Source organism: Bos taurus, chromosome 14, assembly GCF_002263795.3.
Source record: "Bos taurus isolate L1 Dominette 01449 registration number 42190680 breed Hereford chromosome 14, ARS-UCD2.0, whole genome shotgun sequence".
Classification (NCBI taxonomy): Eukaryota; Metazoa; Chordata; class Mammalia; order Artiodactyla; family Bovidae; genus Bos; species Bos taurus.
Genome location: NC_037341.1, coordinates 26180047 through 26196953, shown reverse-complemented (window position 1 = coordinate 26196953; position 16907 = coordinate 26180047). Strand labels below are relative to the sequence as shown.

Below are 16907 nucleotides of genomic sequence, written 5' to 3'. Positions count from 1 at the left end.
AGTCAGAAACTCTGGGGTGGAGTCCTTAAATCAGTATTTCACCAAGCTCTTCAGGTGATCCTCATGTGCCCTGCCTGAAGTCTGAGAATCACTGGCCTAGCTATAGTCGACTAAAATGCTGGTCTCATTCTCCGATCCTCTTTAGTCTTCCAGCTACAACTAATATGACACCATTACCTGCTTGGTGTAACAGATAAGTAACAGAAAACAGTGAAGATGTGCTGCTGCACCTCGGTACAGGTTAAGTTCAAAACACGGTTATCCTGGTTTCCACTTAGAATCTCTGGCGATCACTGAGCTTAGAATAGTGAGACTACCTGATACCTGCCTAATACCCAAAGGACCCACTTCAGTATGAACAAGTAGTTTTTACTGCAGCTATGGACTTCTATAATTGAGTTCAAGCTAACACACTCTTGTCTTATGTAAAATATATGCATGACTTTTGACATTTTGAAGGTGAAAACAAGCTCTTTCTTCACATACAATCTTATTTGACCCTAACAGTAAGCCTATGACATCAGTAAAGCAGGAATGATAATCTCATTTTTTTTTTTTTTTTGCCACATCACACAGCTTGTGGGATCTTAGTTCCCCAAAAAGGGATTGAACCCAGGCCACAGCAGTGAAAGTACTGAGTCCTAATCATGGACTGCCAGGGAATTCCTGATAACCTTATTTTAAAGATGAAGGAACGGAGGCTTAAATGACATGCCTCAAGTTAAAACACAGTGAGAAGCAGAATTGAAACTCAAAATAAGGTTTTTAAATTTACAATATAAGTCATATTTTTCCACTGTACCACCCAACCTCCTGAGTTTATTCTTCTCAGATACATATTACTACTTGCAAACAATACCTCCCCTAACTAAAAAGAAGCTATCTCACTTACCATGTATTAGCATCAACAGTAAGATAAAGAAAAGAAATATTCTATAAGCTTAAAGACTCTGACGGAGCAGAAATTTAACAAACGAAGGTTTTAAAAAAATAATAGATCAGGTGTGTCAACATATTTTAACCTGACCATTTTCCTGACTGTTTCATAAAGATTCCAAATAAGAACTTAGCATCTCACAAGTAAATTTCAATGAAGTAGCTTGAAGAGGATACTTTCTCAGGATGTTATAAAAGGAAGAAGGTGTCTGGATATAAACGTACACTATAATCACCATACAGTAAGTTTACTGCACATGATGTCTAAGTAGTATGTTATGATGTAAATGAGTATCAAAATCAAAGACTGTAAGCAGAACGATCCATTTCTTGCAGTGCTAGGTTAATAAGAAGTACATGATAACAGTAACTAAATCAAGCTCCTTAAATCCCTGAAGACTTGGTATCAGTCAACACAGACAATGTTAAGACTAGCCTGTTGAATTTAAGTATTGATACATGAATACTTAACTTCACAATTAAATACTAATATTCTTTCTAAATTCCTATTCTTAATGGAGGATGATTTATGACATTCCATTGTGGTCACATTTGACCTCGGCTGAGCCAATCAGATGCGCCTGTTCAGAATTTGGAATCTTGAAGGAATGCGTCAATATCAGGAACCAGAAAGAAAGAATCCACAGTGGCTACAGGGGAGGTGCCGGACGACTGGCGTGCACCAGCATCTGCTTCAGCAGGTTGTACTGACAGCAGGAGTCTGGCTGTGTCTTGCCTTCCGTGGTTTTGCCATTTTCAAGCTTGATTATACTGCATTCCTATCAATTCTATGGAGCATCCTATCTTTCCAATAAAACGCTGCTCTGCTTAAGTTGACCACAGCAGGTTTCTGCTGTCTGCTAGCACAGATCAGGACTAAGAAAACTGAGGACTGACTGAAGTAATAATGGTTCAGCTATGCAGATTTTTTAAAAGAATGAGATAGATTTATTTGTGATATGTTAAGACACCCAAGATTTACCCTTAAGCGAAAAAAAGGTGAAGAACAGCAATCATATTGGTGGGGCTGGGACGGATGGACACACACACACATACATGTTTAAAGATGCACAGAAAATTTCCAGAAGGATACACAAATCATTACTATACTATGTAAAATGGTGGAGTATTTAAATTTTCATTTTTCACCATAAACATTCATCGTTTTTATAAAAAAAAAATCTGAGTTTTTCAAAGGATCTATTTTAACATCAAATACTATATAAGCAATACTTTCACTAGCCCCATCCAACAACCTCCAGTGTGATGTGGCATTTAAATAACTAGCAAAACTTCTAGTGTGATTATAAATAGTCACATTAAATACTGGTCTGCTAAGAAAATTAGAAGCCTGAAAGTAAAATAATGCTTTGTGAAACTGAAGATTTTTATTTCCTTTTTTAACTCCTAAAAGCCACTAAAGAATAACTAATCAGTAGTACTTTTAAATGGAGAAGGCAATGGCACCCCACTTCAGTACTCTTGCCTGGAAAATCCCACAGTGGAGGAGCCTGGTGGGTTGCAGTCCATGGAGTCGCTAAGAGCTGGACACGACTGAGCGACTTCACTTTCACTTTTCACTTTAATGCACTGGAGAAGGAAATGGCAACCCACTCCAGCGTTCTTGCCTGGAGAATCCCAGGGACAGCGGAGCCTGGTGGGCTGCCGCCTATGGAGTTGCACAAAGTCGGACACAACTGAAGCGACTTAGCAGTAGCAGCAGCAGCAGTACTTTTAACAAGACTTACTTTATGGCTAAGGCTCAACATTCACAGATTCACATTCAAATCCAATATGATTTTTCCATTTCTTGGGTAAATTCTCCAAGAAAGGAAACTGTAAGCCAAAATGGATGGGGGTGGGGGGGGAGATTAAGAAAGAAAAAAAGGTTAAATGGTGGAAAGGCCTCAATAACTCCTGTCAGAAGTCTGAGTGAAGAGTTAGTTATCCCATTCAGAGATGGGGAATAAAGCTTCTTTTATGAAGCTGTACCCACAGCATATGAAACCAACTCTTTATACCACACAATGCTCTTCATAGTGTGGTCCCAAGATTCCTGTATTCCTGAGCCTCCACAAATCCCAACAAAAAACTCCATAGGACCACACTCTGCAGAACATTCCTGATATAAAGTCATCCCACCTTCTTGGCAAAATCAAAGACTGAGGAGCTCAGTTCCATTCTCTGTTCTCCATACACAACAAATACCCAAACAGAGGCAAAAGCACAAACTGATTCTACAGGATTATCAGGTGGGGAAGTTCTCAAAACGTCTGATCATGTCACATCTGATCTATCATTTGTAAAACGGGGTCAAGGGCTATCTAGGACTACTGCTAGAAATGTATGAAAGCTTTAGCACAGTCCTCAGCATACAGTGGGTCCTCAATAAATGTTTACTGAAAATCTGAATGTCATGAGCTGTTCACTCCAGGTAGAATGAATGAGTCTTCTCCATGCTCCTTCAGTACTCTGCATAGACAAGTCTCTATTACACCATCTTGTCATTGTGGCAAACTTGTCTCCCCCTTAGGGTAGGGCAGTCCTGCTCATTTTTCTTAACTCTAGCACCGGGAATGCCCACATAATACCTTAACTTTCTTTAAAAAGAAAAAAATATTCGAATCCAATCCCCTACTGGTTGCATAAATTTCATCTTCCATGTCCTAATGTGTCAATCAAACCTCTGCCTGAACACCCCAGTAACCGACCTACTCACCACTTAATACTCTTTCCATTTCACAGCGAGTCGTCTACTTGTAGTCCTGATTCTGTCTGCAAAAAGCCACAAAGGGTAAGTTGAAGCCCCCTTTTAATATGACAGTCACCTAAGTATTTGATGTCATTGTTATATTCTCCTTTAAGTCTTTTTTTGTTAAAATGTTTCAGTTATTCTTCCTTTCCTAAATATGTTGGGAAATATGGTTGACACACCTTTGTACCACCCTGACTGGTCTCTGAGCACAGATTCCAGTGCGCAGATGTCCCTCTGAAACCAGTTCCCATAACTGAACTGCAGTTGAGTCCTGACTAAGCACAACTACTACCTGCCTTGTTTGTACATTACACTTTTCCTGAGAGTCACATTTCTTCCTTTGTGGACTCCTACTGGACCTAGTTATGTAAAACTTCTAAGCTTTTAGACATGTGCTGCTATTTAACCAGCTACCTCCATCTTATATATATATATATTTTTTTTTTTTTTAAGAAAAAAGTAAATATAGGGCTTTCACTTCATTTTTATTAAACTCCACTTTGCTAAATTTAGTCAGCCATTCTGGATTCTGTCTGGTGTAATGCACACATTAGCTCTTTCAACCAAAGTGGAGTTTATCCAAGTTGTTGCCAATATAAAATGTAAAAATCTAGGATTGAATATAGCAGCATGCTCTCTCCAGGTGGCCTACATGGACAGTACTTAAGGATAGTTATTCAACCAGTTAAAAATCCACTTAGCTGCAAAACCAGAAGAAATTCTTCACCCCATACCAAAGGTCATCTGGGAAAAGTGTAACAAATATTTTTCTTAAAGGATTGGTCAATTATCTCACCAGGCAAACAACTACTACTGCTTCAGTTTATAACCTAGTAACTAATTTCCCTATTTATTAATATTTCTATCAAGTAAAGCTTTTAACATAAGTAGTTGTGGACAAATGTACTTTTACTTTGCCCTTTGAAACGGTTAAAACTGAACCAACAATACTTGGGCCAAACAGAGAAGATAACTTTTGATCAATAGATTCATTTATACTGAAGACTCCTGCAGATCTATAGAACCGCCTCTTTCCAAAAGGGTTCAAAATTAAGAGAAACTTTGGCAAGGAACCTGAAGACACCATGAGTGAGTATAGGAAACAACTCTCCGTCTTACAACCTCTTTTCTGGAGACCAGTGAAAAAGAGCACCTTCTACCCAATATTCTTCTCATCCGAGTCTGGAAAAGACTTTTTCTTTTATAGAGTCCAGAGAGAATTTCAAGATCAAAGAACTGCCATTTTGCAGGTTAACATGTTGTTTTGCTTCTTTCAACTCAAGTAATTATAGTTTTAAAGTCAGCATAGTGAATACCTTTTTCCATAAGCAAAAAACCACCCCCGTCCAAACCCACAACTTAATTTTAGGATACTCAACATATAAGAAAAATTATCTCTAAAATACTGCCATTAATAAAGCACCCTGCAGCTTCAAAACATCTGTGTACAATGTTTGTTTCAAGCTAACAAAAATCCTGTGAGGTAGGTAACTTAGTACTACTGACATTTTCTAGATGAGAAAACTGAAGCTAAAGATGTCTGAACTTTACCAAAGCAATGAGTAAGCAGGAGCCACCATGCCAATCCAGATATTTTTCTAATCACAAACAGCAGGCCCTTAAGAAATTTTCAAGAATGCAGTCTAAGCTAAAATACCCAAGAGAACTTAGAATAACATATTATTTGCCTCCTAGATGCATAGTAGTTACTGCTGCTGCTGCTAAGTCACTTCAGTCGTGTCCGACTCTGTGCGACCCCAAAGACGGCAGCCCACCAGGCTCTGCCGTCTCTGGGATTCTCCAGGCAAGAACACTGGAGTGGGTTGCCATTTCCTTCTCCAATGCATGAAAGTGAAAAGTGAAAGTGAAGTCGCTCAGTCGTGTCCGACTCTCAGCGACCCCCCGGACTGCAGCCTACCAGGCTCCTCCGTCCATGGGATTCTCCAGGCAAGAGTACTGGAGTGGGGTGCCATTGCCTTCTCCGAGTAGTTACTGCTAAAGGTGGACAAATGTTAAGGGGGAGCTATCCATCAATGTTAATAATGCCAGAGGTTGCAGAGCAGGTACAAATGCACCACTTACACTGGTTTATCAACTGTACATAAATGAAGGGAAACAAACTACTGACACTTGAGTTTCAAAGACAGCTCCAAAGTTAGAGGAAAAAAACCCAAAAACTTACAACACTGGTGGACACCTCTATAGAGTGCACTAAGCCAGGAGTACTACACACATCTTACAGAGAGAAAACGCAGGAATTTAAATGAATTGTTCATTTGCACAAGTAAGTTATGGGCAGGCATCCTCTTTCAGATTGTCCTACAAGGACACTACACAAGCCCGGGAGATCTGTCTACCATACTGCTTCCTGTGTGGGACAAGTGTGCCTCCCCAGGAAGTCCAGAGTAAAGGGACAACCTGGGACCTAGGCCTTGATCCCTGCTCATGACTGAACTAGGCCGGTGCCAGATGGCAGGAAAAAATTCAAATTCACTAATGATTACATTCTCCTGGTAAAAGACAGCCTCTCAGATTGAATTTAAAAAAAAAAAAATAAGAGTACTGGGCTATACAAAAAATAGACTTCAAAAAAAGTGACACAGTAGGGCTGAAACAAAGATGACAGTTGCCGGATAACCACTCTGGAGAAATGAGAGTCAAAGATGGCAGACTCTTTCAAGTTATCAACTGGCCATAAATGAGCAAGCTACACAAGAAAGTGAAGAAAAAAAAAAATCAACATATTAACATATTAGTTCACACGGAGGGTGAAAGAAATGATTTTTGCTATGAACAGCATAATTCAAACACTATATAGCATTGGTCAAGTTTGGTTTAGTTTTTCAAATGCATATGGGGAAATTCTTGAAGACATTCAAAGAAGTATAAAAATGATAAAAAAGATAAAAAAAGAACATGAATTATTAACCATTTATTTAGTCACACACAAAATCTCACTTATTTATTCCATTTTATAGATGAAGACACTGAGATTCAGAGACTGAAGAGGCTGCCCAAGCTCTCAGAGCTGCTGAGGAGCAGTAAACAGACTATCCTTGTTTTATTGATAGAATATTTCTGCTCAGTTTTGCAGAGTGGAGGTAGTTTCTGTTTTAGTAGAAAAGCGAACTGAGGGACTGTGTACTTCCACATCAACTCCACAGACCAAGCAGCTGATAAGCCAACACAAGAGGTATGATATGGAATATGTGGGAATTAAGAAATGTGTATGACATGGGAGAGAGAGCATGGCCTTTGGAGTCAGAAAGATCTGGGCTCAAATTCCAGCTTGGTCAGTTAACTAGCTGTGTGATGTGACAATCAGTCCACCTGCCTTCACTGTAAAGTAGAGCCTTCCTCATGGATATAATTGTTCAGATTCAATGAGTTATACCCCTAGAAAAGGCCCCATATGTTCAAATATGCATGTGTGCATGCTAAGTCACTTCAGTTGTGTCTGACTCTGTGAGATACTATGGACGGTAGCCCGCCAGGCTCCTGTGTTCATGGGGATTCTCCAGGCAAGAATACTGGAGTGGGTTCCATGCCCTCCTCCAGGGGATCTTCCCACCCAAGGATCCAACCAGCATCTCTTATGTCTCTTGCATTGGGAGGCAGTTCTTTAACCTTAGTGCCACCTGGGAAGCTCATGTTCAAATATACTACTTGTATATTTACATTTTTCACCATACTGTATTTTTTTTAAGGGAACCAGAAGAAAATGTCTTTCAAGACTCAATTAAGGAATAAGTATATGAGTACACATACTTTTAAAAAATTGATGATTACTGTAAGTAAGTAGATGAGAGAGAGTTCTCTGCAGTGCAGTTTAGTTTAGCCCCCCAGTTGTGTCCGATTCTGTGACCCAATGGACTGCAGCACGCCAGGCCTCCCTGTCCCTCACCATCTCCCGTAGTTTGCCCAAGTTCACATCTATTTCATCGGTGATGCTGTCCAACCATCTCATCCTCTGACATCCTCTTCTCCTTCTGCAGTGGTGCTAAATACAGTGTTCACTTCAAAAAAGTGTACACAGCATGGATATTAATGCTATTTCTGACTTCAATTTATTGTTTCTACCTACTGCTTCTCCTCAGCCTGCTGTGGTAGGGAAGATAAACTCCCCCACTGACCTGCTTCAAGATACACACACTCTAATCAATCCCTAGAACCTATGGGTATGCTACCCTACAAGGCAAGGCGGCCCATGCAGATGTGATTAAGATTACAGACCTTGAGATGAGGAGATTATCCTTGATTATCCAGGTAAACCCAATCTAATTATCTAAGTCTTTAAAACATAAAACCTTTCCCGGCTTCAATGAGAGATTGGATGATTCAAGAAGAGTCAGAAACACACAGAAGAACCTAACCCACTGTTGCTTTGAAGATGAAGGAAGGGGGCCAAATCACATGACTAGGTGGGTAGACTCAGGAAGCCAGGAACTGATGACACCAGCAAGAAAATGGAGACCTCAGCACGGAACTATTCCACCAACAACCTGAATGAGCATGGACCCTCCAGAAGGGAACCCAACCTGCCAAGAACTTGATGATAGCGCACTGAGACATACATCGGACTTCAGACATGTAATGCCATGTACATGAACTTATGCAGAACTTCAGAACTCTAAGATTTGCATTGCTGGAGCTGCTAAAAATATGGTGGTTTATGTTAGCAACATAAACTAATACACTCTCTCTCACTTGCATTTAAAACTGTAGAAAATTTGTATGTGAAGTCACTCAGTCGTGTCTGACTCTTTGTGACCCCATGGACTATAGCCTATCAGGTTCCTCCGTCCATGGGATTTTCCAGGCAAGAGTGCTGGAGTGGGCTGCCATTTCCTTCTCCAGAGGATCTTCCCAACCCAGGAATCGAACCCGGGTCTCCCGCATTGCAGGCCAACGCTTTACCATCTGAGCCACCAGGGAAGCCCAATTAAATCCTTTTTGAAAGGAGAAATAAACTGGTCAATGCGTGCAGCCTAACCAGCAGAGGCTACCTAGTGTACATTCATCATGTTCTGAGGCACTAACTCTGTGCCTTCAAGAACTTCACTCATCATCCATCAACATTCATTTTCTTGTTTTTTCCCTCAGATTGGACCAGAAACATAGTAACAGTCAGCTACCCCTGAAAATGGCAACACTTTCAAGAAAGAACTGGAGAAACTTAGAGGTACATCATAGCTATGAAAAGTAGAAGAGCTTGTGGGAGAGAAGAAATAGTTTTTCCCAAAGGACACAGCTCAGTTTCTTCATTTATGAAATGGTTACTTCGCACAAACCAGTTAAAGGATTAAAAGCTTTCGATATCGCAGATGAACTACAAAAAGTGTGGAAAATTCTTCCTAAGAATCCACTAGGTAGACATCGAGTGCCAAAAACTAATGTGATAGAGATTTCTGTATAAATTCACCCAGGATATGCCTTAGTAGAAGTAGTGTTAGTCGCTGAGTCATGTCTGACTCTCTGTGACCCCATAGACTGTAGCCCACCAGGCTCCTCTGTCCATGCGCCAAGTAAGAATGCCAGAGTGGGTTCCATTCCCTTCTCCAGGGGATCTTCCCAACCCAGGGATTAAACCTGGATATGAAGGAGAGTTGGGCTGTGAAGAAAGCTGAGTGCCAAAGAACTGATCCTTTTGAACTGTGGTGTTGGAGAAGATTCTTGAGAGTCCCTTGGACTGCAAGGAGATCCAACCAGTCCATTCTAAAGGAGATCAGCCCTGGGTGTTCTTTGGAAGGAATGATGCTAAAGCTGAAACTCCAGTACTTTGGCCACCTCTTGTGAAGAGCTGACTCATTGGAAAAGACTCTGATGCTGGGAGGGATTGGGGGCAGGAGGAGAAGGGGATGACAGAGGATGAGAAGGCTGGATGGCATCACTGACTCAATGGACGTGAGTCTGGGTGAACTCCGGGAGTTGGTGATGGACAGGGAGGCCTGGCGTGCTGCAATTCATGGGGTCGCAAAGAGTCGGACACAACTGAGCGACTGAACTGAACTGAACTGAACTGCTGCCTCAGCAATTACTTAAAATCCCAGAGAGCAGAAAACCTGAAAGCAGGAAAGAATTAATTTTAGAAAAAGTCAGGCAGAGAGCCCACAACTGACACGGAGGGGAGTGCCACACACCACTGCAAAGGATGTTTTTTAAAAAATACAGATGTCCAGGACTCGCTGCAGATCCACTAAAACAGTATCTCCAAAGGTGAGACCCAAGTTGTCTGAGTTGAGGAACACTGCATGCATTAAAGGAGAAGGCAATGGCAACCCACTCCAGTGATCTTGCCTGGAGAATTCCAGGGACGGGGGAGCCTGGTGGGCTGCCGTCTATGGGGTCGCACAGAGTCGGTCACGACTGAAGTGACTTAGCAGCAGCAGGCATTAAAAAGGGTGCCTATGGGGATCCCCTGGTAGCTCAGACGGTAAAGCGTCTACCTACAATGCCGGAGACCCGGGTTTGATCCCTGGGTCAAGAAGATCCCCTGGAGAAAGAAACAGCAACCCACTCCAGTATTCATGCCTGGAAAATCCCATGGACCGAGGAGCCTGGTGGGCTACAATCCATGGAGTCGCAAAGGGTCGGACATGACTGAGCGACTTCGGCGTGTATGAGTGTATGACAGCAGAGGGAACTCTGCATCTCTTTGCTGGGTGTCCTTTACTTACAAGTGAGGAATAACAGCTAGAATGTGGAGTATTTTAAAACCTGCAAATGAATGCGACTGATGAAAACAAATGGGGAAGTGTCACAGAAAACGAGAAGTCTGAGAGGGACGGGGGCAGTCAGTACGCGGTTGTATCTTTTGTGGCAAAAGGACACAGCCTCCCAGACTGAGGATGAGCACAGAATAACAAAATGCAGCAAGCACAGCTGGGCCAGAGTGAGAGGGAAAAACAGCTGAGCTGGCAAAATTAGGATCTGCTCAAGTCAAACATCAAAACGACAGGCTAAGAGGAGGAGAGCTGTGGAGATAACATGGGGGAGGGGGAGCAGGGGGAGAGATAAAGGAGAAAATTAATTTCATGTTGGAGTGGGAGCAGCAATGGAGTGGGGACAGAAAGGACACGAGCACCAGAGAGAAGAGTGGGGCATGATTGGAGATGAGGAGGCAGTTTCACCAGGAGAGGAGAAAGGGGCAAAGGGATGAGAAACCCAGGGCCGCGGCCTCTGTGGCTCAAAAGGCAGTCTCAGGAGCAATATAAATATTAGGGGAAGCAGGCAGCAAATACTCTGGCTGGGATGGAAAGGGGAAGGGGAGTCAAAAATCCTGAAGGACAGGAAATAACATGCAGAAAGCGAAAACTTCAAGTAAATTCTGGGTGACATTAAAAGATATGTTTCAGGAACATAGCTCTCTCATTTAATAAAACAACTAAACACATCCAAAAATGGGCAGAACTAGGCACTGTAGTTCAGGGATGTGTTAGGTGAGACGTCTATGAAGAAAAGCTAAGGAAGGACTAATACGGAATTCAGGTGAGAGAAAGCCTTGTGGAGACTCAAGTGATGAGGCTCTGTATTTCTCTCACATGGGTTATTTGATTCAACTCTATTCCTTAAACTGTGTTAACATATATATTTGAATTTGTTTTACATGAATGATATATCTTATAATTTTTAAAAAGTTAATGGAATTTTTCTACCTCCCAACTTCCCAGTTTGTTTTCCTACTGTGTGTTTTCCGAAACAGTCTAACAAACTTGCTCATATAATTATATAAAATGATCATTGTTTTTGGCCTTAGGTTTTGCAACATGAAGCTCCACTTCAGATCGAGTGACTCAAAATCACTGAGGGTTAGGCCCTCAGTGAATCTTTAAAAGAAAAAAAAAAAAAAAAAAACACCAAAAAACCAATACACCAGGTGACTCATAAGAATGTAAAGAAACTCAAATTAGAGTGTCCCAGAGGAAGAAGTCTTCCAGCTGTTACAGTTCCAAACCTACAGAGAATCAAATGCTGTTCTTTCCCGGAATCCTCTGGGATTTAGCCCCTGCCCTTTCTCTAGTAATTTCAAACTTTCGACCTCAAGTCTCCCCTATCCTAATACACACACACACACACCAGCCAACTTGATCTTGCAATCAACTTTAAACTTCTCACTCTCTCCTTCTCTTTCACATGCAAAGTCTTCAATAAAATGGCCCATGGTACAGCTCTGTTTTCAACTTGCCAGTATCACAGGGAGGTCTGGCGTGCTGCAGTCCATGGAGACACAAAGAGTCAGACAACAACAAATATCACTATGTTTTAAAAACATCAACGACTGAGCTACAAACATGTACTTGCAATTATCTACTAGATATTTCCCCTTTGCCCACGTGGCAAATCAAGTATTATCTTCCAGGTAGTGCAGCACCTCCCCCAAGAGCCCATCCACTTATCTATTGAACATGTCTGATACTGAATGCCTACCCTCACTTTTAAAACAAAGTCAAAACCATTCCAAACAAACAAAAAGATTATTTAAGAGGCTGTACTAAAGGTGATCAAAAAGTACAAACTTCTAGCTATATGTCCTAGGGATGTAATGTACAGCATGATGAATACAGTCATCAACACTGTATGGAACAGCTGAAAGTTAGGAGAGTGTATCTTAAAAGGTCTCATCACAAGGAAAGAACAACTTTCTTGCTATATGTGGTGATGGATGTTAACGAAACTTATTGTGGTAATCATTTCACAACATATTTACTTACCAAATCACTTACTTACCAAATCATATGCCTGAAACTAAAACAGTGTTATACGTCAATCATATCTCAAATAAAAAAATACATTCAGATGTTAGGATAACATGTGTTCAGCCTTGTCTTGTTTATTTCGACTCCACTGACTGTACCCACCAGGCTCCTCTGTCCATGGAATTCTCCAGGCAGGAATACTGGAGTGGGTTGTCATTCCCTTCTCCAGGGGATATTCCCGACCCAGGAACTGAACCCAGGTCTCCGGCATTGCAGGCAGATTCTTTAATAACTAAGCTACGAGGGAATCCCTTCTCATACAACACTTGTCCTTAAAAGTTTTTAAGCAAAAAACAGGCAAACCAAACTGTGGGGGTGGTTAAATAAAGAAAGAAGAGAGGAGGGAACTAGTACAGGGAGCTAGGCAAGGGTGGGGTTTGTTATCACCTTGAAAAGATGAATGAATGAACAGGAGCTGCTAAGGTAATCAAAAACTCTGACCTGATTTTCACTTTGGCCGGAGTGGGATTTTGGGGAGTGGAGCTCAGAAGAAAGGGTATTTCAGATAGAACACAACTAGGTTTGTGCTTCTGTATACCAAGATGAAAGGCAGGAAACAAGAAGGAGGGCAGTGATGAGATTAAATGGGAGGCAGATGCCAGAATTTAGAAGCAACAATTATAGTTTTATTATAATTTTTCTCTCCTTCTGCATTTGATAATTATCTGCTTATGATATTAGTCCAGGCTTGTTAAAAACCAATTTCCACTTTATATCTAGGTTTAAATGACACATTTTCCTAAATGATTTTTCAGGAATAAGACATTACCCATGAAAAATTTTAAAGCTATATTTTAACTGCACTTGGCCATATAGTAAGAAAAGGAACATTTCAGCAGTATCTTGATCACGTGCAGTGTTTTTATATCTGTCCTTACTTAATCTCACTATGGGGGGGGGGGCACGCTAATAATGACTGTTTCAATAGGTAGGAAAACTGAAAACCAGGAATAGGAGTGATTTTCTTCATTTTAAAAATGCATGTTTTCCACACTATGACGTTAAAAAAAAAAATTAGGATGGCTCTCCCACTATTGATTTACTATCATTCTTGCGTGTGTGGGGAGGGCACATTAAGTGGGTCTACTTTGAATTAAGAAAACATGGCAAAGGGGTCTGGTCAAAGTTGATATCAATAGAAAGTGGCAGAACTCGGCTAAAAAATTCTTCTGTCAAGTTATCAATGTATACTAATAGGAACATTATGGCCTGTTTGGCTATTCTTTCAATAATGTAATTAAGTATCGGGGCCTACCTTCTACTAAGATCTTCCTGGCATACAAAACCATGCAAAAACACCTTTTCTGCCCATAAAAGATAAGTAATTAAACACAAATGCCCACCCAAGTATCTACAAAACAGGAATTAATACAAAGGGGGATACATCCAGATAAGGAGGTGTAGTCACTTCCAGTTGGGATACCAGGAATGCTTAACACATCAAAAGAACTTAATAAACGCTGACTGTGAAACCATTATGGAAGACTCTAGTCAAACTTTGAGGACAGACAAATTTGGACAGAGAGACACTCCGAACAGAGTGCAGGAGCACTCTGACCAGGTGAAAGCACAGGGCCTCAGCGGCAGGAGGAAGGCAGGGACTAGTGACAGTGGGAAAGAAGACCAGCGTGGGAAGTCATGCATAGACGTGGAGGTCCCTGAAGGTCAAACGAATGAATGGAAATGGAGGAATGGCCCCTAAGAGCCCAGTGTGCAGACAGCTGACCCGACAGTTACTGGAGGGGGGAGAAGGCGGCGCGGTGGACAGTCTACTGCCAAGTGTACCTGGACCAGGTGGCAACAGCAGCAAGGGCAAGGATGAATGTCTTCCCTCTGAACTGCCTGGACACTGTTTTGGCATGAGGGCAAATTCCGAAGAACCCAGCACCAACTTGCTAGTATTTGCAGCCCCACTACTCCCCACAACTCTTCACCCACAGTAGATGTTCAGTCGGTATGCTCAAAGAGAGAAACCTGCAAAGGCTAATTTCAACTGTCACTACTGCTGATGTCCATAATCACCCTGCTACTTCCCAAACCCATTCCTATTATAGTTATTGTGAATTTCCTCTTCCAATCTCACTGTTACAACCTCAATTAAAATGTACCAGTAGGCCACTTCCTTCAGCATTTTAAAAAGTATATAAATTTGCTACTGAACATGTGCAAAACATTGCTTTATCTAGGATTCTGCATAGAGAACCACCAAGTTTCGACGCGCACGCCAAAAAACATTGCTGAAACACTATTTACAGCAGAAAATCTTTCTTTTAGGCAGCAATCAACATGCCTCTAGTGTTACTTATTCAACCTGACATATCACTAGTACAACCACAAGCTGCCGCTTACATTTCCAAAGTTGTGCAAAGGGTCCAAAGTTGTGCAAGAGTCATCACTGAAATCAGACTCTGGTATATTAATAGTTTTAACACCTGAACACGTCTTAGTTTTATTATTAGATTCACAGTAATGCCATAAAATCCATAAATAATTTAAAAATATATTTTTTCAATGAGTTTGACTACTTTGCAAAATACACTGGGATGTCATTTTAAGTGAAAAACAGCTGTATGTCTTTCTGCTTCAAATGGACATCAGGTCACCTGATTAATTGGCAGTTGTGGGCCTGGATTTCATGTATCGGAAAAAAAGCCAGTGTCCCCAACACGCACACGCACCAGAGAGCACTGAACGGCCTTGCATTACTATCAAATAACGCCAGTTTACACGTGGCAAAAGTCGACAGAGACAGAACTCTTCCGTGTTTTAATGACCTCGAAAAGCATTCCCCAGGCGTCAAGTAATGGGATGTTACTTATTCTGGCTTAGCAGTTGAGAGTGATAAAAATACATATATACACACATATATCTTTTTTTTTTTTTTTTAATGTCTCCTTCTCAGCTAGCTGTCCCACGCCGGGGAGCGCTTTGCCCAGGCCATGGCAGATGTGAACGGGTCGGAGAAGGTGGGATGTGTCAGGGAAGCCAAGACCCTCCTTCCATCCCCTTCTGCTCTCCCCGGGCCCCCCTTTTCCTTTCTCGGGGGCGGCGGCGAGGCCCAAGGTGAGAGGCTCCGGGCAGGGCGTGCAACCCTCAGAGCCAGGCCGGCTCCCCTGTCATCTACTCCCCAGACCAGGTGGTGAAACGGCTGCCGCGGCCCCCGGCTGCAGGCCCGGCCGGGGCCGGGGCGGGGGCGACGGGCCAGGCCGCGGCCGCTCGCAGTGCCCACGTCACCAGCTCCAGCACTGCGGAAATGGAGCGGCGGGGAGGCGCCCGGCGGCGACCGAGCCTGCGCCGCCGCCCGACGCCGTTTGCCCCTCGGCCCCGGCCCCCGGGCCGCCGCCTCCCGCCCGGCCGGCCGCCGCGCCCCGGGCCTCACCTGTGTCGCCGATGATGATGTACTTGAAGAGATAGGCGTACGCCATGGCCGCGGCCGCTCGGTGCCAGGGCACACGGCTCCTCCTCCTGCTGCTGCTCCTCCTCCTCCGCGCCCCTCACCCCGGCGCCACTCGGCCTCGAAAAGCCAGGCCCCGCCCGCCGCCGCCGCCGCCGCCGCCGCCGCCGTAAGCCGCCGGGAGTGAGGGTCCAAGGGGAAGCTGAACAAACTGACACCGACCGAGCCGAGGGAGACAGCGCCCGGCCGAGCACACTCGAACAATAACAGCCGCCGCGGCTCCTCCGCCCCGCCTCCGCGCCGACCCGGAAGTGCTGCGGCCGCCGGCGCCGCCGGAGGAAAGGGAGGAGCCCTGCTCGCCGGCCGCGCCCCGCCCCGCTTGCCGGAGCCCCGCCCAGCCAGAGCCCCGCCCCCGCCGGAGCTCCGCCCAGCGCCGCGCCTAGCCGGCCGCGCCCATCCTCCCGGTCCACCCAGAACCGGGCGAGGCCAGGCGCCGGTCGTTCCGGGCCCTTTGAGCGGGTGGCGCCGGCGGCCGGGAGACGCTAGGGGAGGGGAGGGGCCGTGCGGCTCCGTCGCCGCGACGCGCGCGGTGCCGCGTCCTTCCGCTCTGCGGCGGGGACGCGGGGTACGTGGTGGAAGGCGGAGGTCGCGTTCGGCGCTGGGCCTGCCCTGGGCTCGTGACAAGGGGTTTGAAAATGATGGAGCCGCTGGGACGGCGGGCTTGGGGGAGGGGTTGGAGGGTGAGGGTATTTCTGCGCTGGGGGACGGGGCTTTGACAGTGAAAATAATGGAAGTGTAAATCTGAAACCCTAAATCAGGGAATGTGAGGGCAACCTTGGTGTACCCCTGCGGTGGAATACTGCGTGGTCTTAATTAAAAGGAAAGAAAAGAAAGCCTGTCTTCTGCCAAGTAAAAATAAGGCACAGGACTCAGTCTATAAATACATACTTCTGCTATATATATGTAATAAGTGATATATATATATAATATACATATTTGTATATAAGCTGTATTGTTATGCAAATAAAGATAAATTTCTTTTTACTATTGTGTAGAAAAATGACAG

The 16907-nt window shown here is 43.6% G+C and overlaps 1 protein-coding gene and 1 long non-coding RNA gene across 5 annotated transcripts in view; one reads left to right on the top strand and one right to left on the bottom strand.

Moving 5' to 3' along the window:
* Positions 1-16159, bottom strand: part of RAB2A (RAB2A, member RAS oncogene family) — a 72584-nt gene extending 56425 nt beyond the window's left edge. For 2 of the 4 annotated variants that reach the window (XM_005215451.3, XM_005215452.3), the window contains exon 1: positions 15827-16159. In XM_005215451.3, the coding sequence (XP_005215508.1) occupies positions 15827-15872 (46 nt within the window). In that variant the 5' untranslated portion in view covers positions 15873-16159. 4 annotated transcript variants of the gene reach the window in all.
* On the top strand, positions 1548-9029 carry LOC112449509 (uncharacterized). The gene is made up of 4 exons (XR_003038059.2): positions 1548-1637; positions 3682-3730; positions 6670-6884; positions 8795-9029. It is a non-coding gene; the product is annotated as an uncharacterized lncRNA (long non-coding RNA).
* Positions 16160-16907: the final 748 nt, after the last annotated feature.